Genomic DNA, 25,962 nt, shown 5'->3' with positions numbered 1-25,962 from the left:
ACGGAAAGAACTGACAGATCTTTGGACTCTTCTATAGTAGCCACCACATGATCAAATTTTGTCGTCAAGCTTCGCAAGACTTTCGCTACAATTGTCTCGTCTAAAATTTTATCGTCGTAGGAGCGCAATTGACCGACTATTATCCTTGTTCGTGACAAAAAATCAGCAATTGATTCACTATTCTTCATCATCAAGGTCTCAAAATCACGTCGTAGTGATTGTAATTTCACCACTATGACTTTTGAATCACCTTGATACTCTTTCTTCAAGATTGACCATGCTTCATTCGATGTGGTTGCTGCTGCAATTTGAAAGAAAATAGAGTCATGAACTGCTTGCTGGATAATGAACAATGCCTTAGCATTGTTTTTCTTGACTTCTTTCAACCTCCTATCTTCTTCTTCATCAGGTTCAAGTATGTCAACGAACCCGTACTCCACCAAGTCCCATAGCTTTTGCGATCTAAGCAATGTCCTCACCTTGATGCTCCACCACTCATATTTCTCACCATTGAAAATGGGTATGAGTGGTTGAGAGGAAGAAAAACTAGCTGATGCCATTCCAAAAACACTCACTCTCTTCTCTCGTGTTTCCCAAATACCCCAAATAAAGTGTTTCTCTCAAATCCCTAATGGACCCAAACCTCACTTTCACTCAATTGCCTAAATGATCCAACCTAGCTCCGATGCCAAACTTGTTGGAGAAATAAACGTGAAAGAGATAAAATAATGTGTAGGAAAGTTGCTCACTTATTAATGAATTCTGAATGCATCAAAAACAAAGCATAAATGCCTATATTTATAGGCTTACATAGAAACTAACTTGACACAAAAATATCTAACAACTTATTTGATCAAACTAAAAATTTTGAAACTGCCAAGATACTACCAAGATTTTCTAAACATCCCACTAATATGTTATTTTGAATTAATTTTCAACAGTTTTTAGTTTTTTTTATATAAAAAAGTCAAATGACAAATGATGTCTCTACTATGTTACAATTTACAATTTAGTATCTATTCTTTAATTTCATATAATTTGGTTCCTCTACATAATATCATTGGTTAGTTGAAATAGTTGAACCTTGATCAAAATGTTGAGTTCAATTTTTCCCTTCAAAATATGTATTCCAACATCATGCAAAAATATATGTATTGTATTAGAAAAATGTTTTTAAGAAAATTCATGTAATCATTTTATCAATATAATTAAGGATTCTAATTATTTGGACTAACTAATGATAAGCATATTATATCAAATTAAAATACAATGACTAAATCCCAAATGTGAACATGGCGAGAGATCGAAACTACAATTTTACCATTTATATTATAATGACTAAAAAGGTTGTGTCAATAGTTAGTTCATATATTTAGCACCCAAGATATTTTTGGAAGCTAATGTGGATTTTTAATAACACTTATTCCATTTCAATATGTTAAAATATTTTTATTAGAATAGTATTTTTTAAAAATAATTAAAACAGGTTAATTATTTAGACTAATTAATGTTATTGTAAAATTTGAAAACCAAATTATATCAAATTAAAATATAAAACTAAATTTCAAATGTTATTATAATAGAGGGACTAAAACTGAAGTTTTACCATTTCAATTATAATGGCAAAAAAAATCAACAAAAGGCGATTGGATGCGTGTCAGGAGGTGTTAGGCATTCCTTTTATACAGAGTTAGTACTTAGTAGTATGATTGCAGAACGCTTGGTCCTGTATTAATTAATTATTTATTTTAGATTAATTTATAAAGTAAAAAATTTAAAAATTATAATATGCCTCTTTGTATATTTGTGATTTAGTTTTTTTATTTTATTTCAAGATTTTTAATATTTTTTATTTTTCGGATTTAAAATTGCAAGTCTAGTGCTTAATATTGTTAAAATATATCTATTAAAATCAAGTTCATTACAACGTTATTTTTTTATATATTACTATAAGTAAGTATTTTTTATTTCAAAATATCATTTCAACAAAATTAATAAAATAATTTTAACAAAGTTAGTAATTGAACTTGAATTTTAAAATTTAAAAATAGAGAAACTAAATTCCTAGAAAAATTAAATTCCAAATATATGAAAAGTATATTCAGTAAAATAACATTTACCAAATTTAATTTATTGCTAAAATAAAACTTAGGGCGGGTTTGATAAAATATTAAAAATTTTCAATCCATTAAAATTTTGGAAAGTATCTTAAGCTAAAGTGCTTATCTATTTGGAAGGAATTTTTAAAGAAAGTTTACTATTTTTCAATTATTTATGTTGAAAAGCTTTATGAGATCCTAAAACTGGAAGTGCTTTTATGAAATTTTTCTGAATTAGGTTAAAGGCTAAAATTTAAAAGCATCATCGATTTGATGCAATAGGTGGATATCAATTTTAAAGTAACTTTTTATAATTCATTGATTAAAGAAAAACATACTAATAATTAGGTGATTATTAATATAATTTGTCCTAATTTTTTAACTAATATAATAACACATTTAGTCCTCAATAATTTAGCCATAAAATAAAAAAACTAAATGGATTAATGAATATAGTCATCTATAAATTAAAGGAGTAATAAATACATAATTTCATAACAGTTGGGAAAAATCAACAACGCAGCCTGCGTATTTAATTTTTAGTATGTCCTGTAAACAAACCAACATCGCCTTGAGATTCATTGATAACAGACTAAACTCCTCCCCCTCCCTCCCAATCCCCAAGCTGCTGCTAACCTCTGACTAACAAACACAAATGCATAGATGCCGATTAAAACTTTATACACTGGATGAAAATGGACAGCGAGCATTTGGCTCTTAAAACGGAATAAAAAGATACCTATCTATGAATTTATATTCTGCTTATGTCGCGACCGAACACAAAAGTTGTGAGCCAGTTAATAGCCACATAGAATCTGTTCCTCCAGCTGACGACTCGTGTTAGATATGCCGAGCGCCATATAAACCAGCTGACGAAGCCTGCTAGAGATATCCCTTTCGCCTCCTATAAAAAAGAATCAAATAAGTCTCACAACTCATCCAAACTAATTGCTCAAATACGGGGAAAGAAAAAGAAAAGAATCACCTTGCTCTGTCTTAGATCAACAAGAGCCTTGAATCTGCCCACAGTTGCCATGCTTCCAAGATGCTTGTACTCAAACGGATCCCCCAAGTTCATGTCCTTAGCACCGTTGGCATGTCCTCCACCATCTTTACAGATTTTATTCAATAGGTTTGCCAGATACTTTCCTTGTCGCTCAGCAACCTGAACAGGATTGAAATATTGGCGCCGCAGTTGTTCGAAGCAACAAAAGGGTAGGCATTATCAATCTCCCAGGTGTATAAAGAGAACTATATATCTAGTCTAGAAAGCTAATATAGAAAGTTCATCATAGAGTTTGACATTCAATTGATACACAACTTGGGTCCAACCCTGTATTGTACCTGTGTTTTGGATTGAAAAGAGTAGATCGAAAAAAACACCATACGGAAGAATCAAATTTAAATTAGAAGTAGGTAAGAACAGTTAACTTAGCCAAAACAATGAATTCATGTAGTAACAAGCATGCAGGAAACACCCAAGTCCAATTTCCAATGGAACTGGATGATGTTATCTCAAACTTTATGAGAACAAAAAGACTCGAAGGAAGGCACGGAAAAGGTTGGGGTCCTAGCTTACCTGCGCTAAAGCCGGAAGGACTGGTTTGCCAGTACTTTCCAGAAACCCGCTGCAATCACCAATTGAAAATACATCTTGCACAGTAGGAACCCGAAGCCACTCATCAACACCAATCCTATTTGTAAAAAGGAATTGATTTAGGTGAACCAGCCGGTATCTTAAGTTTTATTTACAATTTATGAAAACTTACCAATAATTTTTATGCCAGTTGGTTCAAAACCTCATAAGGTGCATATTACCATGCCAGCAAGAAAATCTTCATAAAAATAAAACCAATGTCACTGGGATTTTATCTTACCTTCCACCCGGAGATTTCGGAAGTCCTAGAGAGTTCACAAAAGGAGAAGGACCAACACCTGTTGACCATACTAACAATCCATAGGGAACCTCGGAACCATCAGTGAGGACAAGATTTTCAGGTTTAACATCCTTCACAATCCCACGAACTAGACGAACTCCTGACTGAGAAAAAACTACTTGATGAAATAAAAATAAAACGATAAAATCCTCTCTTCTCAGCAGCCTAACAGAAGATATTTAAACTCCTTCAATGGAGTTAGAAAGCTAAAACAATATTTGTGTCAATCAACCATCTTTTACCTTCGTTAAATGCTTAATTGCATAGCGCCGGAGACGATCATCAAAGGAAGACAGTATCTCATTCGCCTGAAAAAATGATAATAATTTTATTATAATTCACAAATCTCCTCAATTCAGCAACTTAAAACAAGGCATGAGCACAAGAAGAATCTCAAGAAGGTCTTCAAGCTTCCAGGCAGAGTTCGGAAAGCCAGCACTACATAAATGGCCAGTACGGAGGAATAACTGATATCGTAGTGAAACAAACCTCAATCAGTGTGACATGGATATAGTCTTTTACATGAGTGTATCTTTCATGAACATCCCTCCTAATAAAATCACTAAGTTCACCACTAAACTCAACCCCGGTCGGACCGCCTCCTACAACAACACAATGCAGCAATCTACGTTTCTCTTCTTCAGGAAGCCCTGCCTCGACACCGAACCAATAGGTAAAACATATAATCATACTCAAGAAATTATTTTCCATTACAGAAGGTAGAAAAACCAAAGTGTGGCATTACCCGGTACATCAGATAGCATCAAGTTGAGAAGTAGCTTCCTCCGAATTTCCTGAGCATGGTGAACTTCACGCAGAAAAATTGCATGTTCTTTCACGCCATGGATTCCGAAAGTCGATGCCTGTGCTCCTGATGCAATTACCAACTTATCATATGAAATCTTAAACTTCCATGGGTCCAGGGTGTCAGTTCCATCAGTAACAGTCTCACAATGCACCTTCAAATACCCAAAACCAAATATTCCATGATCAAAAGGCCAAAAATCCAAAATTTTCCTACTGCATTTTCTTTTCCATCAAACAGAACAAGAACAAAGAATTTTCCGAGTTCAGTGAGGGAATGCTACCAACAAGCTTAATTCAACAATTGCATTCTACAAAGCAGATCTAGACATACGATCCATCACTATTCTCTAGTTCAAAAAACCAGAAATCTTTAGTAAAATTAAACTAAATTCAATACCCAAAAGCCCAAAGCCAAAAATTTAAACAATCAAGCTAATTTTAGGATCATAAAAGGACTCCCAGCCTTAAATTAACATTCAACTCAGCCAACAGTCAATGCCTTTTGATTTTAGTTCTTCCAAAACGGAAATAATAACTAATTAAACCCAATAAAGGCGGCATGTTGTTGAAATACCTCATGGTGTTCGGTATCCACCGCAGTAGAATTGGCAAGAAAAAAATAGGATCCAGGTGCTGAAGAGATGGAGGGCTGAATCCTGGCAATGGGTTCGGCAACGGACCTGAACTCAAGAGTCCCAACACAAGTAGAAGCCAATAGGGGAGTAAATACCATATGGTTCCTAGGCGAGACACAAACGATGTCATACAGCTTGGGGTCCAAGCCTTTCATTAGCCTGCAACCAGCCCATCCGGATCCTAACACCACCACCCTCGGTTTGTCGTGTGGCTTGGTGGGTCCGAGACCTGATGGCTGAGCCTGAGCCGAGGCAGGGGGTTGGTTGGCGGTGCTGAAGTGGGATAAAGAAGCTTGTAGAAGATTTTTGGTGATGGGGGTTTTGGATTTGATAGGTGTGGAGAGTTTGATCAAGTTCCTATACCAAAACATGGCTGCCTGATTACGTTTCTTTCATAAAACAATGAGAGATTGCTTCGGGGGAGGACGTATTGGGATTTGGGATGGGAGAGTTTCAGTCAACTTCAGTGGCACGTGTCTGGTGATGGTTGAAATTTGCATGCAAATAGAAAGGCCCATTCCCCGACTGGGCTAAAATTTTCTTAAAGAAGCATCATACTCCATTTAGACTGTGATTAGAAAGAAATGGTTAAAGTACATTTACACCTTTAAGTAGGCTATAGCATGTTACTAATTTGGTTATCCTCTCATTTGTGCCATTTAGATCATGGGAAGATAGTCATGTGTCTACTCCAAGCGGCATATCTGTTTGGGTCTTCCATTGAATTTTCGTGAAGAAGGAAAAGGCATCACTTGCAGAAGAGACTCCTATGGAAACATGTGGGAAAGAGGAGATGCAGACCAAACAAGTCATCTATGGCAATGCTAATGCCATCATTCCCATTCACTGAGAGAGAGTAAAACATTGGCAAGTCAGGGTCAACACATTTGAGTCCTAAAGTCTACAAGTCAACAACAGATTATCTAGGATAGTCTCTGTCAGATGGGAATACTTGGCAAAATTGTCAGTAGTTAATATAACTCCTTCCTGGTAATTAACATGGTCAAGCATTGTGTTCCTTTCTCCTCTCTTGCTGCTTTCATTTTGCTCTTACTTTGTTTTATCTTTTCATTAGTTGCAATTGGTGTGTATTTGAAAGGTTTCTTTATTAATGTAACCAAGAGAAAAAGGTGATGGTAAGCTTTTGGCAAACCTTTTCAAACATTCTTAGATGAGCTTTAATTTTCAGGTCATAAAAGTATTCCACCCTGAAAGCTCCATAGCTAACAAAGCGTCTAAAAGGTTGCAGAGGCAGAAGACGAATAATACTCCTTACAGTGAACATGAGTATACTGATGGAGACCAGATTTCACAACATAAAGACAACAGGTGTGTTCCTCAGGGATTAAAGTCAATGGAAGGCACAGAAGTTTATAAGACCATCTCAAAACCGCCTCAATATGAGCTTGCTTGCTGGGTGTACTGGATTAAAACAGATGTAGACTGTAAGTAAACATCTAACCATATTGCTCATTCAAATGATTTCTCCATTGTCTGAAATAGTGGATTCCAAACTAGAAGTATACCAAAAAGTTTCCCATAAACTACAAGTATTACCATTATCATAAAATAAAGGTCGTGGGGGCAGGAGCAGTGATTCGGGATCACAAAGGCTCTTGGATTGTTGGCTCATATGTCATATCGTCATGTTCCACTTGCGACTAGCGTAGAAGCGGACTTATGGGCCCTTCGTGACGGCTTTAGACTTGCTAAGAGCTTAAATATTAGGCATTTGGTCATTGAAGTTGAAACTACTTTAATCATTCATTTCATGTCTAATATAAATACTACTAATCTACTGTTATCTCCAATTATGAATGAATGCAAGATGCTCCTCTGTCTATTGATTTCTAAGAGTATTAAACATATCTTTCGAGTTTAGTACGTATTCGGAACAACGTTCTTGATAATTCCTCTTTGGATTGTAACTCTTTTGATGATTTCTTTTGTATTGGTAACTCCCCTCATAGCTCCTTAATTACAATTGTTGAGGCGGATGCCAGAAGGGACATTTTGTTCATGTAGAACCTTTTATCAGTGAAGTTCCTTTCTTGACAAAAAAGAAAAGAGAAGAGGTCGTTAATGTGTATGTTTACCTTGAAATGACAATATTACATTTACATCGTCGTCCCATCACTTTTTAATTTTTACATACCAAAAAAAAAAAGGCATAATGCAACAGGGAACAGCTATAAATACAAATCTAATTGTCTTATTCACTAAAAATTAATCCCTTAAAATCATAAAAGACAAAGAGCTCTTTACTTACTTCCAAGCAAGTGTAGTTACATGGAATTTTGACAAGTGGAGTTCTTTTGAAGCTAAACATGTAAAAATTTGAACTTTATAGTCATTTCTTTTCAAGGAAGGGATTATTTTCAGAATTTCAGTAAACTGGTTAAGAAGTTAAGTTGAGTGCAGAGAAGGCTGATGACGTGGAGAAAGACGAGGACCGCGGTGGTCCGTGGCGCTGCAAGCGGTAGCGGGACTGGAAGAAGATGACCTTTTTTTTTTCTTTATAAAATGATTATTTTGTCTTTTGGTAGTTTCTTGACTGACTTTCATTGGGCCACCGCATTGTACCAAAAACCAGTTAAGCCTAATCTGTAAGCCCAAAAGCTTTTTTTTTTTGGCAAACAGGAAAGTATATTTTTATAAAAAATTGATAATTTGTAGAAAATTATGATTTTTCTTTAAAAAATTGGAATTTTTTAATTTTCATGTCTCAACTGAAAGATGAATAGATTGAAATAAAAAATTAAATGTCTAATCGATTCGACTACGATTCGATTTTTAAGATTTTATATATTATCTGTTATACAGTTATTTAAATGAATTGACTCTTTTAGATAAATAAAGTGTTGTCCGTTAGATAATTAATTGAATCTCCCAACAACAATAATGTATTATCTCATATCATGATTTTGTCTCCTAATCCTATCACAATGCTTTAAAAAACTTATTTATAAGAACAAGTTCATTGAATCAGGACTCTCTCGATTGGTGAAAATATTAACCCTAAATCTTAGAGGAAAGGTGTATGGAACTTAGAATGAAGGGTCAAAAGCGTATGAAAGCAAAATGAGGAAAAAATTTTTGAGGACATGGCACTCTTGGAGCACAACGTGGATGTTGTAGCGCCTATGACGTGTGTTGCAACACATTTGGCCATTTTAGCCTCGTTTTTATCTTTAATTGCGAAATTTCGACTCTTTGATGCCAGGTCTAACTTTGAAACCCTAGATCATACAAAGACATATAAATAGCATACTTTAGACTGCGTTAAATATGTGAACTATTTTGTTTTTATCTAATTTTCTAACTTGGACATTTAGTTCTTCTTTATTTTTCAAGAGTGATTGTTTGGAGATTCAATAACTCTTAGATTGAATTATTAAAATAAAATTATTCTTCTTTTTTTCTTTTATCTTTTTCATTGTTATAATTATGTTATTACTTATCTTTTTGTGTTGATTTGAATTTCATCATGAGTTAATTCTTCCAAGTGATTGGGGAAGGGTAGGCCAATGGATTAAAAATTGAAATAGGTTAAAGATTGTGTGGTGTAATGTTTCGGGGTTGAGTTGAGCTTCAAGAATCCAAAAGCAAGACCTACGTATAAACCCAACAGCACGTAAATATAAAATGTTTAGTAAATTCAAATGAAAATCATTATATTTACCTTACCTTGATGTGAGCAGGTCAAGCATATATCTTAAACTAGAATAAGAGCATGGCAAGGTTAAAGCATTTGAAATAGGATTAAACATACCTTGAGTGCTTTAACGTACACAACAAGGTTTAGCATAATCATTTTCATTCCGCATCTCAAGATTCCAAACTAAGTAAACGCATACTTACAACATTCATAATTCTCACACAAATTATAATCACATCTTGATTTCATTAATTATTGTTACTAAAACAAGACTTTGACACACATCCATCCAAACATCGAGAGAGTTTTTAAAGAGATAGTATATACCCTTTGTTTGCATACTAACTCCATATCCACATCGAACCCATACAAAAATCTGCATATAACCTTAATTACCAAATATTAATAGATTAAATAGGACATTGATTTTATTAATTTCTTTTTTAAAGAATTTAAATTGAAATTTTGATAAAATTATGAGAGATCATTTGTTATATTATTTCTCAATAAATCACAAACGGTCCCTCAAAACTTCAAGATAAATTTTGAAAAGAATAAATTAATAAAACTTTGGTTAGGTGGTAAGGTTTTACACTTGCAATTAGCATGAGTTCAAATCACACCATATGTATATATTAAAATACCCTCAAATAATATGATTTATTTTAGTTATAAAAGAACATTTTTTTAAATTTAATCAAAGATTTTATTGATAATATTTGTTAATTTTTCATTTGAGCACAAAATTATAAAATAGAAGTATGCAGTTACTTGGTCCAAGTGCCGATTTTGGTAAATAAACTTTTGAATAAAAAATAATAAAAGGTAATCTTTTCCGCATTTAAATACTATAGATTTCAGTTATTTATTTAGGCATAAATTTAATTTAATTTCAGCAAATAGTTGATGAACGTCAAAGATGCATCCAAAATGCAGGCTTGGGTTCCACGAAACAAGGTGAGAATGGTAGACTATAAAAGCTGGTTCTTGATGAGGGAGCATAGCGAAGATGAAGCGAAAATAACGTGAGAGAGTTGAAAAAAGAATATATTCCCATTTTTTTTCTTTTCTTTATCTGTTGTTTTTTTCCCCTTTTTTAACTGCCCTTCATATATATATATATATATATAATACATTTGCCATGCTTAAGAAGAACGTACATGTTCAGTCAAATGGCGGCACTGGTGTTCGACTGGAGAAACCGACAAACCCTCTGTTTTGTGGAAAACTGAAACGTAACAAAATGAGTGGGAGGAAGAAACTTGATGTTAATGAAAAAGTTGAGGTAATGTGGTTATTGCCCATTATGGTTTTTGTAATTTTTTTTCAAAAAAAATAAAAAATTGGTTTCAAATTCTAGGTTGTAATTTTGAATGTTCTTAATGTGGGTACTTTTCTTAGAAAAACTGGGTTGTTATTATTATTATTTTTGGTTTTGTTTATAGTTGAAAGTTTCAAATACTGATAATCAGTCTAATTAGAGCTACATTTTGTTGTTTAGTTCTTTCTCTCTGTAGTAATTTGCTTATCTGCCTGTTTTGGAGTCTCTTTGGTAGCCATGCAATTAAAACTTGGAGCAAGTGTTTTTTTACCCTCAAAATTTCGTGTCTCATTGGTTGGGTTCTTAGTTTTTAAATATGAATAAAAAAAATGGATTTGAAGTTTTAGTTCATTGCATAACAAAGTTGGTATGGTGTAGGTGAGGAGTGAGGAAGAGGGATTTCAGGGCTCATGGCATCAAGGGACTGTTATTGCATTGGATAAGCGGGGGTTTCACATCAAGTATGACCACATTGTTGTTGATGATGGTTCTGATAGTCTCGTTGACATTGTGGGTGTTTCACCTGGAATAAATGGTATTGACTGTCCCTGTGAGAATCATTGTCACTATCGAGGGTTAATGAGGCAATTGCCACCTAAGCTAGTGTTCAGTAAATGGAGTCTTTGCTATGGTATCTGTGTGGATGTATGGTATATGGATGCCTGGTGGGAAGGTGTGATTTTTGACCATGAAGATGGTTCAGAGACTAGGAGAGTGTTCTTTCCTGATTTGGGTGATGAAATGGTCGCTGGAATTGCAGATTTACGGATTACACAAGATTGGGATGATTTTGAAGAGGAGTGGCACCAACGTGGAACTTGGTTGTTTCTTGAGTTGATTAAACAATATGAGCATGAGTGGTACATTTCTGTTTCTGTGAAGCAACTCTGGTATGATTTACGGGAGAAAAATAGTTTTCAAAATGTTAGAGAGTGGACTATTTCTTGTGATTCTTTGTGGAAAAAATTGGTGCTGGAGGTAATAAAAGATAATCATGAGATCACTGTGAATCATTTTGTTAGGGTATTAGGCCTTCCTGGGTCCTCTCAACCAGAATCTGAGTCGCAACTGGAGCCTAGTATGCCAGATGCAGATTTAGATGAAACTGCTTCTCTTTTACCATTTGAGCATAAGGTTAACAGTAATTTGTTGAGTCCAAATTCATCTATTGTTCAACCAATTCAAGAGAAATCTAGTATAGGTCCGTTGATGTGCATCTCAAATGATGATACTCATGTTTTAACTGAATGCAATGGGTCCTGTCTTGATAAAGCACTTTCTGTTTTACCTGAAGCTTTGTTGGTCTCACCCTCTGTTGTGGATGGAATTTCTTGCATCTGTTCTCTAACCAGAAATGAAAGATTTTCCAAAACCGATAATGATATGGCTCAAAGGAGGGCCAGGCTAAAGAGACACAATGCAAAGGTTACATGGATAACTGCTGGTCCCAACCTTGTTCCTGAGGCTGAGTCATGCCCTGATGCCATTAGAAAATATGCTCTTGCTGACAAGAAACATCTTAATGCTTTGAGAACTGATGTTAGGAAGCATCTTTTATATCAAGGATGGAGAATTGAATCGAAGCGAGAAAAACATCTTGTCAGAATGCGATACATCTCACCTACTGGTGTTTGTTATTACTCTCTTTATAAGCTCTGCTCACATTTAATGAATAACACCAGAGAGCTTATTTGTTCAGACACAAAAGATGCACATCATGTTATTGAATCAAACAGCAAGGTTCAACATGTTGTTGAACCTGAATATTGCCCTCAAGCTGTTTTGAATTGGTCTAAAGCTGATATCAATGCGATTTGCAAGCGCCGTCTCAGGAAAAGTGATATGATACCGAAGGCAAAAAAGCATCTCTCATGGCTGGGTTGGGTATTTCACTATGTAGTCAGCAATGGAAGGCGCTATTTGTGCTATACTTCACCGAGAGGAAGGACATGTTATTCACTTCGTGGAGCCTGCAAAATTTGTATAAAAGAAGGCGGGCTTTCACAAGATGCTGCTTCTCCTTCTGGATCTGTCGGAAACATTAATGTCACTGAAGAGGTTGATGGTCAACTAGCAGGCAAGAAGCTTTCTTCTGCACTCTCTAAAATGGATATCCAGAGGAAGCCTGTTTGTTCTGACACCAAAGATGCACATCATGTTGTTGAACCAAACATCAAAGATCTACATGTTGAACCAGAATATTGCCCTCATGCTCTTTTGAACTGGTCTAAAGCTGAATCCAATGAGATTCAAAAGTGTCATTTCAGGAGAAGTGATATGACCCTGAAGGCTTCTCCTAGACCTGTAGAGACAATTAATGTCAATGAGGAGGTTGATAGCCAGCTAGCAAGTGAGAAGCTTTGTTCTGCACTTTCTGATACAGATATCCTGAGAAGCTTGGTGCCATCAAATGCTAAATCTAACAATTGTACTAGAAAATCTTTTTCTAAACTGGAGACTAGAAATGTTTCTGAGCAAAGTATAGTACTAGGTCAAAGAACTCAGAAGCCTAAGAGGAAAAAGGATAGTTTATCGAATCTTGTGGCTGACTTAGTTAAAAAGCAAACTGACTCACCTGTTAAAAACACTAGCATCTCAAGATTGAAAGGTGGAAAATCACCTGCAGCATTGATCAAATTAAGAGAGAATCTCAATGGCAATCAACATAACCATTTGTTACGATCAACCAAAAGAGTGCAGCAGGTTGTAACTCCTAGTCTGTTGCATCAAAATCCACGAACTGTGTTGTCTTGGCTGATAGATAACAATGTTGTTTTACCAAGGTCAAAAGTACATTACTGGAGGAAGGAAAAGAGATTGAAAGTGGAAGGCCGGATAACTCGTAATGGAGTTAAGTGCAATTGTTGTGACAAGATATACACTCTCGGTGGCTTTGTAGCACATGGTGGCAGCAGTAACCACAGAGCAGCTGCCAAGATCTTCTTGGAAGATGGCAGGTCTCTGTTGGACTGCCAACGGGAAATGATGCGAACTAATAAGATGAAGTCTCAAAGAAAACTGAGTTGCCGTTTGATTCGCAATTCTCAAATAGACAAGAATGACGACATTTGTTATGTTTGTCATTATGGAGGTGAACTAATATTGTGTGATCAATGCCCATCCTCATTCCATAAAAGCTGCCTCGATTTAGAGGTATATCTTTTATTCTGTTGTCAGTTTATTCGGATTTAGATTTACTTTTTCTTTTTTCCATTTTCTTAAAACCCCCAGATCTTTGATCTATCATAGAGTATTCCAGATGGTGACTGGTTCTGTCCATCTTGTTGCTGTGGAATCTGTGGTCAAAGCAAGCTTAAAGAAGACGTTGCTAATATTGAGGATGATAGAGTTCTTACTTGTGCTCAGTGTGAGCATAAATGTAGGTTGCTTTTCTCCATTTTCTGACAGGTCAAAACCACATATTAATAGTTTCTTATGCTTTTTTTTGGTGTGTATTTGATGCAGATCATGTTCAGTGCATATGCCGTAGAGGGGCAGATAGCTTGGAAATATGTGCAAAAGAAAATTGGTTTTGCTGCAAAAAGTGTGAAGAGGTATTTCCGATCTGCTTTATTTTTGTAATGTTTATTGTGCATCAATAAGTGATAGCTACTGCTGACTTCTTTCTGACCTTTTATTTTGGGCACGTGTAGTTTCGCATCTTCAATCCTCTGTTTAACTATTTGAGTGGTTCATATTAGAAAGCTAGTAATATTTTCATTTCTCCCTTGATTTACCTTGTAAGAAGACTTTTAGCTCTTTTTATGTGCATGTTTAGAATCAAGCAGTGAATTGCTAGCAGCAGGGAACTTCTTTTGCTGTAAAAGATTTTACGATGTGATTGATATGATGGGAATGATAATTGGTGGGAGATATTTCTGCTATTTATAAAATTAATCACAGGGATTATTGATAGTGACATGCATTGCTTTCACACGAGAATAACAGCCAATTCTAGCCTTCTTGTCACTGGTAATATTGTTAGGATTAGGTCATAAATGTTATTTCATTACTCATTTATTTACAGCAGTAGCCTACTTTAAAGTTAGTATTGCAGCAGTGTAATACCATACAGATGATAGTACATCTTGAAAATGTTGCTTATACCCTGGCCTTGCTGCAGATATTTTTGGTCCTTCATGAACTTTTAGGAAGACCAATTCCTGTCGGAACAGACAATCTAACATGGACACTAATTAAATCCATGCCATCAAATACTCATGATGAGGCTTCAGATAATGAGGCCATGGTTGAGAATTATAGCAAACTTAGCATCGCGCTTGACGTGATGCATGAGTGTTTCAAGCCTATAAAAGAACTTCGCACTGGCAGAGATCTTGTTGCAGATATTATATTCAGTAGAAGGTGTGATATTCTTATTTTTCTTAAGCCATCTTGGTAACTTCAATATCTACTGGACATTGAGGTGGTTATTAGTGATGATTTATTCAAATTTTTTTTGTTTACTATAAGAACTTCAGTATTCATTGAGCATTGAACTGATCATTAGTGATGATTTATTCAAATTTCGTGTATTTACTATAAGCAAATGACTTAAACTTTTATCATCATGATTTTGAATTCTACAGTTCTGAACATAACGGCTTGAACTTCCAAGGCTTCTACACAATACTTTTGGAAAGACAGGATGAACTCATTACCGTTGCTAATGTTAGGTATGCTTATCTAATTAACAATATTTAGCTGTATAGGGCTAAAACTTTTGGTTTGACTCTTCTGTATGTTTGCTTTGATTTGTCTATTCAAGGGTCCACGGAGAAAAAGTAGCCGAAATACCTTTAATTGGTACCAGATTTCAATACCGGCAACTTGGAATGTGTCGCATTTTGATGGATGAGCTTGAAAAGGTTAGTTACACCTTGTTTGTTTGGGTTTGTATTACCAGTTCCTTATGTTCATTGGTCAAATTCCTTCATAATTTATGGCACTTGATATTTGAGATTAGTTATCATCCTACATTTTTTGTGCTAAAATGCATTGCATCTTACAAATTTCTGACTATTGTTTGTTGATTTCTTCAGAAGCTCATAGAATTAGGAGTTCAGAGGCTGATGTTACCTGCTGTTCCTGATGTGCTGCCCACCTGGACTGGTTCATTTGGGTTTTTAAAGATGACTCCATCAGAGAGATTACAATTTGTTGATTATACATTGTTAGGTTTCCAGGGTGCCATCATGTGCCAGAAGCTTTTACCGAAGAGTCCTTTAGTGGAATCAAACCTATCTCTTGGTATTCCCTGTTATAGCCACCTAGTTCAAGTATTAATTACTGCAATGAACCAGTGAGTCACATTCATGTTTATGTTACATCTTCCAGGATCCCAGTTTGAACTTCATAGTGATGAAAATGCCAATGCAGATGGGTCCAGTTCAGTCTCTGAAGCACTCCAAGCGATTGAGGAAAACAGATGTATGGATCAAGGACCAATGGAGTACGTATGACCTTTTTTATTAACTCTAGTTTGAAGGGAAAGTGAAAAGTGGAAGGGGTAAAAAAACTCTAGCTTTGCTCTCCTTAGGTTGGTCAAACTTTTGAGAACTATTGGCTTAGACATCTAACCAAGTTATAAAGATGAAAGATCTCCTATGTAAATTTTGAAACTCTTAAGTCAGTTAGGTTCAGGTAGTTGTGGTTTGTGGGAAGAAAATATTCCCAGGTAGTCATCCTTTGGTATTTGAGGTTCTCAGCAAAGAGAGACTTCGCAGTCTTTACAACTATTAGAGAGGCAGAGATCATAAATGACAACTCTTACAAAGCAAATACCCTTTACTGGTATGTGTGTGATACTGTTAACTTTGTAAAATATGAAAGCAGTGACCCTAGAATGCCTCACTTCCACTCTTTAGTTTAACCAAGCTCGCATGTTTCAGTTGGATATAGTTACAGGTCGTTCATTGCTGGTCTTTGAATCCTGAGCTCTTTCAAGTATATCAGTTGGATATGGTTTTCGATGGTAATGATGATGGTTGTTCATTGCTGTTCTTCCAATCCTGAATTTTTTGTTATCACTTATTAACCCTTTGGAATGATCAGCATTGAAGTCTTCGTCTCTTACCAAAGACACAGATGTATGGGATATAGCTGCTTACAGTTGTTTACACCTATGAATTGATGGTCTCACCGTCTATGCTAATTTATGAAGTAATAAGCTGAGTTGTACACCTATTTCAAACAATTCGGACTCTGCTTTGACTCAGAATATATATTGGCTCCACTCATATGAACCTCTTTATTTTCTCGATTTTTCATGTTATATTCTCTGTTCAAACATACTGCCTCTGATGCTGCCTGTTAAAATATGTTAATAATAATAGGTATATGGTGTTTTGGCAGGATTGATACTGGCGGGTGGATTACTAAAAATGTTGATATTGTGGTTACGGTACTTTTTTATTGACTCTCAGGCACATTTCATTAGTCCATCATTAACCTATTTCTTTCATTTTATTTTCTCCTTCTCGACTCACCAGATCTTTCTCAGTTACAGGCCAACCAACCAACTCAAATTGACCATGCTCGATGCGATAATGAAGTCAATCCAAATTGCTCAGTTCAGGCTGCCTATTGTGAGGAAACGAAAGGTGGCGGTAACCATTTTGTCAAGTGCTGCTACAAGAAGCGCAGGAGGATAGCTGTGAATAGGAGGTAAGGATACCCACAGATTCTGCCATCAGATGGGAGTTGTGCCATGGTGAAACCGAAATGGTGTTTTTCTTTTTTTGGATGCTGTCAACACATGAACACAGATGCAGGGCATCTGAGTTTTCTTCATGGATGTGTAAATTTTCTTGTACAGAACATCTCAAAATCAGATAAGTTGTGTTTATATCAACTATAAACTTGGGAAATTATACCTTATAGGATGAAGGATGCAGATCTCATTTTGATTACCCTTTTGTCCATAAATTCCCTTGTTTCATGTTCTTTTTGATGGGTTTGGCAATTAAAACATATCATAAGTTAAACTGGAAGCTGCACTTCTCTCTCTGTCTCCAGGCTTCAAATTTTACCTTAACTTCCTTTGAAGAAGTAAAAACAGGCATGTTGACATGAGTACCGTTTCATTCAAGTGAAACATAACTTCTCTTTCTACAAATTTTATTAACTATTTAATTTAAAAATCAATTCCAATACATAATAACACTAATGTTAAACTACATTAGTCAGCCTTCAATTGAAAAAGTTACAATATAGTGACATGGTATTTTTTTAATTCGTATAATATAAAAATTTGGTTTTATATCAATTTCACCTTCATTTTATAAAAAAATTATAATATATACAGAAAATTATAAATATAGATAAGACTTTAAATACATTAAAATACATCGAATTTATTAAAATAAAATTTTAAAAATATAAAATACATTAAAAATTCCAAAAATGTCTTCAATATCCACTTTGAACTTGAATTATTTTTAATTTAATTTTATGCAAATTTCAAAGTTATATATGAACTTTGATTTAATGTACAATTATACACATGAAATTTAGGTTTGGTTCTAAACTTTAATTTTAATTCGATCATGCAGATTTGGAATAAATATATCAATTTATTTTTAGATTGTATAATTAGGGAGAGATCCACTTACACATGGTAAAAAATTAAAGCAATTTTACACACTTTCATAACTAGTTATATGATTAATATTTTGACGATCCAATCGTTAAATTTATCAATATAATTGTATTTGTCATGCATGTAAATTTTAAATCGATCCGATATCTCTATCATATTAATCTAAATCACTCTATATATTAATATATATTCAATTTTTTACATAAAATAAATAGCTAGAAGTTTTAAATTTATATTAAAATTAACAAGTATAATCTATATGAATAGATCATCTAATATAACGATTGAATTGTTAAAATGTTAATCATATAAATAGTTATGAAAGTATATAAAATTAATTTAATTTTTACATTATATAAATATACTTATTTATATATACAATATATAAATATAAAATTATTATAGTAATAAATGTGTTAATAATCTATAAATTTTCCTCGCCAGCAATTTAATTGGTTCAACAAACGCTTTTCCTCATCCAGTAATTTGATTGGTTGAACAAGAGCTTTTTGGAGAAACCAGAGTCTGAGTAGAAGCCAATGTGTTATTTTGTTCATCAAATTGCCTGGGATTGGGAGAGGATGATGGCAGAGTGAAATTTGAATAATTATAATATTAGTGATCTGTCCCCATGACATGAATTCTTCGGAAATGGGAACATTGAAACAACTATCCATTTCTTTTTATAAGGAAATCAAGAGTTACAAGCAAAGTCAGACAATAATTTTTAATGGTATTGAAATTAAATTATAATTTTTACGATAATAAAAATATAATTTTATTATTTTAATCATTTATATTTTTATAATATTTAAAAGATTAAATCAAATTTTATTATTTTTAAGGAGGGATAATGTGCAATTTTATCTTTACTAATTTAAATTTTTAAAAAATTAACTAAATGAAAAAAAATTATTTTTAGGGGGGTCGAGGCCCTGCCAACCTCCCCTAGCTAAGCCCTTGTTGTACCTAAAAGGCGTAGCATTACTTGAGATTGAATCTTTAAAATGGGAGAAAGCTTTAGACTTGCTGCTACTGTACTAAAGACACAAAAGATTTGGGCCATCAGAGTTTGAATTTAGTTGATTTAGCTCAAAAGAACACAAGGCAAGACGAGACGAGAATTCTACCTAGATTGGGCAAGAGCTTGAGAAGAAAATATGAAAACAAACCTATAAAAGAGAAATGAAGGGTAAACTACATTGAAGATCACTAAATGATTAGTAAGCTTACGTTTTGGTTATTGAACTACTCGAAAGTTCTTATTTAAGTCACTGAATTATATGAAAGTTTTTATTTAAGCCACTGGGATGTTAGGTTTCATTTTTTAAAAAGCTCGATTAGCAAGCTCCAAGCGACGATTTGAAGATCGATATGATGGATTAGTACCCATCGATGAGTAGAAGAACATACCTTCGATCCAAGTCAATCTGAAGGTCGGTGTCAAAGATTGAAGAAGAAAGCTATTTAGATTTTGATTCATATATTCGTGGCATTCAAAGTTATTTCATAAAAACAAAACTGAACTATAGAAGAGAATGAGAAAGAGATTTTTTGATTGGTGCAGGCATTATGAACAAAGAAGACCATATAGCAGTGATTTTCACAATCCAATGAATTAAATGAAAACTTTTAAACAATTAAATGATAATTTTATAACTTTTTAAAATTGAGTGATCAAAACGTAAACTTTCTAATAATTTAATGACATTGGTTGTAGTTTACCTTAAAAAGAAATGTTTGAGTGAATTAAAGGATCAAACTTTGAAGCAAAGACATCCCTCTCCTCTTCTCTATCCGCAAATCCCTTCATTCAAGCTTAAAATTCAGGCATATAGAAATAGAAAGGGAAATTTAAATTTAAATCAATTAGGTTTCCAAGTAGAGTTTGAAAATTTTATGTATTTATATAATTTGCTAAATTTTTATTTATTTTCATGTATATATGTATATATTTTATTTTTTATAATTTTATAATTTTTAAAATTTTGATTTTTTTAGATTTTGATTTTTGTATATAATTAGGGTTAAATTGAAAAAAATATAAAAATTAAAAACTAAATTTATTGTTAAACCAATTTAAAAATATCACGTCATCATTCTGCTAGCTAGTCACCCAACAATGGGGTGATAAAAAAGAACAATTTTGAAAATATTGGTGATCAAATAGTGTCAAGAGTTGACTCACATGCAAGTTTATTGTAACCTCCTCAACTCGGCCTAGACGTTAGACTTGAGTTCAGAAGATTACACTAGCCACCGAAGTGGCCCGATAAGCTATCGGAGTTTTTGAAAAAGATCGTTTTAAAACATTTGTTTAATTTGTTTAGAAAACTTAGTTAAATACATTATTTATTATTCCTCAAGTTTTACTTATTATCTAACAGTGGAAAAGATGGCAATTACTTATGTTTTAATAAAACTAGGGAATGTCATACAAAATAAAACCAAACCTAAATTCTAAGTCTCATGCCACGGTTTATAAATAATACAATCTTTTAAAGGAAATATAGAATATCAATAAAACCTATAATATTAAGGAAAAAAACCAGAACTAAGCCGAGTCCCTTTGGTTGTCGTGCCTGTATCCTAACCTGTTGGGTTATCTGAAAGGATGAAAATTAAAAGGGGTGAGCTATGACGCTCAATGTGAGTTCATTTACAATAAAACCAATGCAAATAGTTGTTAGACACATTAAATAGCTTTGACATAATTATCATAGATAGCAATTCAATTTAGAGTATAAGTTTCTTCAATGCAACCATCATTTAAGCATTAGAATTCACAATCACAGATTTCAAAATAGGCAAATTCTCATATTTGCCCACTCTAACCATATAAAAATATACACACTTAAATATATGTATCCACTCATATGCTCATAAATATCATAACATAGTTTTCAGAACTATATGCACATGATATCAAATATGCCATTCAATTTCAAGTTTAAACAGAATATATTCTACCCTACCGCCACACACCACATTGTGAGTTCCCAAGAACTCCAACCACCAACATACCAAATTGTGGATTAACCATTGATAGTTTACAGTTTTACTACCGATGACTGTGAACACACAGTAATACACCATAGATGGAATCTACTATGGCTGTGGGTACACAGCAAAATATTGCAGGTGAAATTTGTCAATGGCTATGGAAACACAACATGCTCGTAAATTATAACTATTAGAGGGTTGTGATTGCACAACAAAACATCACAAGTGGAATTTGCTATGGCTATGGGTAAACAACAAGACCATCGCAATTGGACTCTGCTATGGTTGTGGGTATACAACAAAATAAATGTAGATATACTGTTGGTTCTTCTTTCGATGATATCGTCCCAATCCCATGCAATATGCAATATGGCATGACAATACAAACACATTTTTAAGTAACAGATTATGTGGTACATTATCACTAAAAAGTTTACTTATTAAATTTCATACAAACAAGCTCAAAACACATAGACTTAGTTTAGATTCCACACAGGTTTGCAGATAAGGTTCGCATAAGGGTTCACAGTACAATATACATAAGGGTTCGCATAATAGTTTTACAAAAAGGTTCGTATAATAGTTAAAAGGGATCATATAGCAGTTTATAAAAGGGGTTCGCATATCGTTCACTAAGGGGTTCGCATAACATTCACTAAGAGGCTCACACAACATTCACTAAGAGGTTCACACAACATTTACTAAGGGGTTCGCACAAATATTCATTAAGGGGTTCACATGAATATTCACTGAGGGGTTCGCATAACATTCACTAAGGGGTTCACAAAAATATTCACTGAGGGGTTCGCATAACATTCACTGAGGGGTTCGTATAAATATTCATTAAGGGGTTGCATAACATTCACTAAGGGGGTTTGCAAAAATATTCACTAAGGGGTTCGGTTTATCCGATGATACATTGTGTGTATGCCAATATAGTTGCTTTGATTTATTTGATGATGCACTGTGTGTGCAATATAGTTGCTTTGGTTTATCCGATGATACACTGTGTATGCCAATATAATTGTTCTGATATATCTGGTGATGCACTATATGTGCCAGCATAGTTGCTTCGGTTTATCAGAAGATGCATTTTTGTGATAGTATAATTGTTTCGATATATCCGATGATGCATTGTATGTGCTAGTATGATTGTTTCGGTTTTATCTGATGATGCATTATGATGCTAGATTGGGATACAAGTTGGTTGATCTATGTATCTAGCTTGAGTTCGAGCAAGATTAATAAAAGTTATATCATGTGAATGCATTAAGAGAAATACAAATTGCAATATATGAATATTGATAACATGCGGAAGACCATGCGATACAATTAAACGAGTTTGAGGACCGATAAAGAAAGATAACAAATGAATTAATTCGATTTGAAAATAAAATTTTAGTATTCTCACCTCTTTTCTATTAAGAAAGACTTCAATTCATTGAACAAGAAATGAATACTGAGTATTTAATACAATAGGTCTATAACTACCAACAGAAACTAACTGACTAACTGTACAATAATTACTTAACTAACTTTCAGCTGACTCTTATTCCTAACATGGCCCATGCTTCTCGACTTTCCTTTCTCTTGTATGACATCCCTTTCAATGGAAACCACTCCAAGTTTTCTCCTAAATTTGTCAAATAGCCCTACTGACAAAGGCTTGGTCAAAATATCAGCAATCTGCTCTTGTCGAAAGACATGTCCAACTTGCAACTAGCCGTTCATCACCTTTTCTCTCACAAAAAATAAGTCTAACTCCGCATGTTTAAACTTGGAGTGCATTACAGGATTGTTTCCTACAACAATGGCAGCAGAACTATCACACCAAACCAGTGTCTTGCTTTGAATAGAAACACCTAGTTCTGTCAACAACGACCGAATCTACTCTATTTCTGCAGCGACATGAGCCAAGCTTCGATATTCAGCCTCTACTGTGGATCTCGACACCACTTGTTGCTTCCTGGAACTCCACGAGGTCGGATTCCCACCAAGAAAAACACATAAGCCAGAGGTAGATCGACGGTCATCAATGTCTGAACCCCAACTCTCATCAGAATAGCTTTTGAGAAGAAGTTTTGAGTTATGAATGAACTGTAAAACATACTCTAGTGTCTCTTGTAGGTGTCGTAAAATCCGTTTGACAGCTTTGAAATGTGTATCTAAAGGCTTGTGCATATATTGACAGACTTTGTTAATTGAGAAGGCAATATCGGGCCTTGTAATGACTACATATTGTAGGGCACCCAAAATGCTTCTAAACAACCTTTCATCCTCCATTAGATTTCTTTCATGAATAGACAGTCGGCATGTAGTTACCATTGGAGTGGGAGAAGCATTGGACATTTCCATAGAAGCTCATCGAAGTAGCTCAAAAACATACTTCTTCTAGTTTAGCAAGATACCATTCGGAGTGTATGTTACTTCAATTCCAATAAAGTAGTTTAAGTGACTCAAGTCTTTCAAGGAAAAATGAACGTCAAGATCCTTGACAAACCGATCAATAGCAAGAGGGTTGGTGCCAGTGACTACTATATCATCAACATATATGAGGACATATAGAAGTTGAGACCCTTCTTGTTGAATGAAGAGAGAACTGTCAGCCTTAGATGCAACAAATTTGTCTGCCATCAAGAACTCTCGCAGCTTATGGAACCACGCACGAGGGGCCTGTTTAAGGCCATACAGTGCCTTTCGCAGCTTGCAAACAAGTAGACGACCATCAGGCGACTGTTGCTCAAAGCCTGGTGGTTGAGTCATGTAGATTTCTTCATGCAAATCCCCCATTTAGAAACGCGCTGTTAATGTCTACTTGTCGTAGAGACCATCCTCGAGACACAGCAAGATACAATATTACCCTGATTGTTGTTGGCTTGATTACTGGGCTGAAAGTTTCAAAGAAATCAACACCTGCTTCCTGCAAGTAACCTTTGACTACTAATCGGCCCTTGTAACGAGCTACGGACCCATCGGCATGTCGTTTGACCTTAAAAATCCATTTGCACCCAACCGCTCTACGTCCCTCAGGTAGTGGTACAAGGTCCCATGTTTGGTTTGTTAACAAAGCTTGATATTCAGCTTGTGCAGCCGTAGTCTAAGCAGGACTTTTAAAAGCCTCAATAATGGTAGCTGGTTCCTTCTCTTCCATAACAGTGGAAAAAACTTTTGGCTTGAAGATGCCATTTTTTGATCGAGTGCACATGGGATGTCTGTTAACAAGAGGGGGCGTCTGTTCAATAGGAGGAGACAAACGTGCATGAGTAGGTCTAGGACTGGACGCTAGTGAGTTGACTCTAGAAAAGGAACCCCTTGGTGAAGAAACGTGACTGGAAGACTATGGAACTACTGGAGACCGTGTTGAAGTCGAAGCAGGAGGAGCTCTCTAGGAACGCGATGAGCTAGAACTCAGTGGACTAGTCAAACTAACTATAAGGACAAGAGACTGTTGGTGACAAAACCTGGTAGTAGTCTCAGCTGTTGATGAAGCAAAACCAGTTTGAAATGGAAATACTTCATCATTGAACAACACATGTCGTGAAACAAACACTCGACCATTTGTAGCAAGACACTGGTAACCCTTCTGATTAGAGCTAAAACCAAGAAAAACACATTGTTGAGACCTGAACTGAAGCTTATGCTGCTGGAACGGTCTTAAGTATGGGAAACAAGCACTCCCAAAAACTTTCAGCTGAGAATAATCAGGTGTAGCATTAAAAAGTTTCTCATAAGGAGTTTTATGTTGTAAAACAGGCGTTGGTAACCTATTGATAAGGTGAACAGCAAGTGAAAAAGCAGATGACCAGTGGACCAGAGGCATTGATGCTCGAGGTAGTAGCGTGAGTCCCATATCAACAACATGACGGTGCCGTCGTTCAGCTACCACGTTCTGTTCTGATGTGTAAGGACGTGTGACTCGATGTTGAATTCCCAGTTGAGAGAGAGTAGTGGACAATGATCGATACTCACCCCCATCTGTCTGCAACATTTTGATAGATGTTCCAAACTGTACTTCCACCATTTTGTGAAAATGAAAAAAGCATCTAAATACCTCTGTCTTGGACTTGAGAAAATACAACCAAGTGTATCGGCTATACATATCTACAAAGGACACATAGTAAGAAAATCCATTTGAAGGTACATGAGAGGGTCCTCAAACATCAGATACTACTAGCTCAAATGGAAATGAATAGCCGCTTTGTGATTTGAAAAGGCAATTTGTGAGATTTGCCCAATTTACAGGGTGTACATGCAAACTGTAAATTGCTATGTGAGAAAAAAAACTACAAGACTTCAAAACTCATGCAAGTGTATTAGGACAAGGGTGTCCAACTCTGTCATACTAGATTTCAACATAGGAAGGAGTCTGAATATTGTACAGGCTAGGAGATTCAAGACTTTGAGTAGATTTGAGCTTTTGTGAGTTTGATCGAGAGACATCAAACTGATACAAGCTATTATGCATGTGGCCCTCCAGTAATATCGACCCTGTCCGAATGTCCTTCACAAAATATAAAAAAGGATAAAATTCGAAATACACCCCATTATCTTTTGCAAATTGCCCTACAGAGATCAAATTTTTACAAACTGAAGGGACATGAAGAACATTCTTTAGATGTAACAATCGAGAACCAGCTACAAAGGTTGAAGAATCAATATTAGCAATAGAGGCTGACTCACCGTTACCCATGGAAACTTTGCTGGTACCTGTGTAGGCAGAAACATCTTGAAGACCAGTCATATTTGGGGTGATGTGATGAGTTGCACCGGAGTCCGGGTACCACATCTGAGTAGGCAAGAAGGAAGACAGATTCGAAGACGGTAAAGAGGACTGTGAACATGTATTATAACAGCTTAGAGAGGAACAATAATTCACCGGAGCATTATTGAAATGGTGATAAT

The 25,962-nt window shown here is 34.9% G+C and overlaps 3 protein-coding genes across 5 annotated transcripts; 1 reads left to right on the top strand and 2 right to left on the bottom strand.

Annotated features, from left to right (window-relative positions):
• Positions 1-2,542: 2,542 nt before the first annotated feature.
• On the bottom strand, positions 2,543-5,967 carry LOC105791971 (internal alternative NAD(P)H-ubiquinone oxidoreductase A2, mitochondrial). 2 transcript variants are annotated; one of them, XM_012620311.2, is made up of 9 exons: positions 5,418-5,967; positions 4,782-4,995; positions 4,526-4,686; positions 4,279-4,344; positions 3,977-4,140; positions 3,679-3,793; positions 3,085-3,264; positions 2,839-3,003; positions 2,543-2,741 (listed from the first exon to the last, which is right to left on the bottom strand). In XM_012620311.2, exons 1-8 carry the CDS (start codon positions 5,847-5,849, stop codon positions 2,851-2,853), a joined length of 1,485 nt encoding a protein of 494 aa, XP_012475765.1. In that variant the 5' UTR covers positions 5,850-5,967; the 3' UTR covers positions 2,543-2,741; positions 2,839-2,850. The 2 variants fall into 2 exon arrangements, with proteins under 2 accessions (XP_012475765.1, XP_012475773.1); XM_012620319.2 differs by having other exon boundaries at positions 2,543-2,737.
• A 4,122-nt stretch (positions 5,968-10,089) lies between these two features.
• On the top strand, positions 10,090-17,455 carry LOC105791985 (uncharacterized). 2 transcript variants are annotated; one of them, XM_012620347.2, is made up of 11 exons: positions 10,090-10,421; positions 10,836-13,610; positions 13,707-13,836; positions 13,923-14,011; positions 14,581-14,822; positions 15,047-15,133; positions 15,226-15,325; positions 15,500-15,707; positions 15,795-15,909; positions 16,812-16,860; positions 16,966-17,455. In XM_012620347.2, exons 1-11 carry the CDS (start codon positions 10,278-10,280, stop codon positions 17,125-17,127), a joined length of 4,101 nt encoding a protein of 1,366 aa, XP_012475801.1. In that variant the 5' UTR covers positions 10,090-10,277; the 3' UTR covers positions 17,128-17,455. The 2 variants fall into 2 exon arrangements, with proteins under 2 accessions (XP_012475801.1, XP_012475785.1); XM_012620331.2 differs by having other exon boundaries at positions 16,960-17,455.
• Positions 17,456-22,947: 5,492 nt separating this feature from the next.
• LOC128042548 (uncharacterized mitochondrial protein AtMg00810-like) lies at positions 22,948-23,409 on the bottom strand. Its single transcript, XM_052633929.1, has one exon. It carries the CDS (start codon positions 23,407-23,409, stop codon positions 22,948-22,950), a length of 462 nt encoding a protein of 153 aa, XP_052489889.1.
• Positions 23,410-25,962: the final 2,553 nt, after the last annotated feature.

Source organism: Gossypium raimondii, chromosome 7 (assembly GCF_025698545.1).
Source record: "Gossypium raimondii isolate GPD5lz chromosome 7, ASM2569854v1, whole genome shotgun sequence".
Taxonomy (NCBI): domain Eukaryota; kingdom Viridiplantae; phylum Streptophyta; class Magnoliopsida; order Malvales; family Malvaceae; genus Gossypium; species Gossypium raimondii.
Note: the sequence above shows the minus strand (reverse complement) of the source record. Positions and strands in the feature narration are given on the sequence as shown.

Coding starts and splice junctions, on each gene's coding strand:
- LOC128042548 (XM_052633929.1), bottom strand. CDS start 23,409: ATGTCCAATGCTTCTCCCACTCCAATGGTAACTACATGCCGACTGTCT.
- LOC105791985 (XM_012620331.2), top strand. CDS start 10,278: ATGCTTAAGAAGAACGTACATGTTCAGTCAAATGGCGGCACTGGTGTT. Junction 10,422..10,835: donor ATGTTAATGAAAAAGTTGAG/GTAATGTGGTTA, acceptor GGTATGGTGTAG/GTGAGGAGTGAGGAAGAGGG. Junction 15,910..16,811: donor ATGGATCAAGGACCAATGGA/GTACGTATGACC, acceptor GTGTTTTGGCAG/GATTGATACTGGCGGGTGGA.
- LOC105791971 (XM_012620311.2), bottom strand. CDS start 5,849: ATGTTTTGGTATAGGAACTTGATCAAACTCTCCACACCTATCAAATCC. Junction 4,687..4,781: donor GATGCTATCTGATGTACCGG/GTAATGCCACAC, acceptor GTGTCGAGGCAG/GGCTTCCTGAAGAAGAGAAA. Junction 3,265..3,678: donor TCCTTCCGGCTTTAGCGCAG/GTAAGCTAGGAC, acceptor AATCCTGTTCAG/GTTGCTGAGCGACAAGGAAA.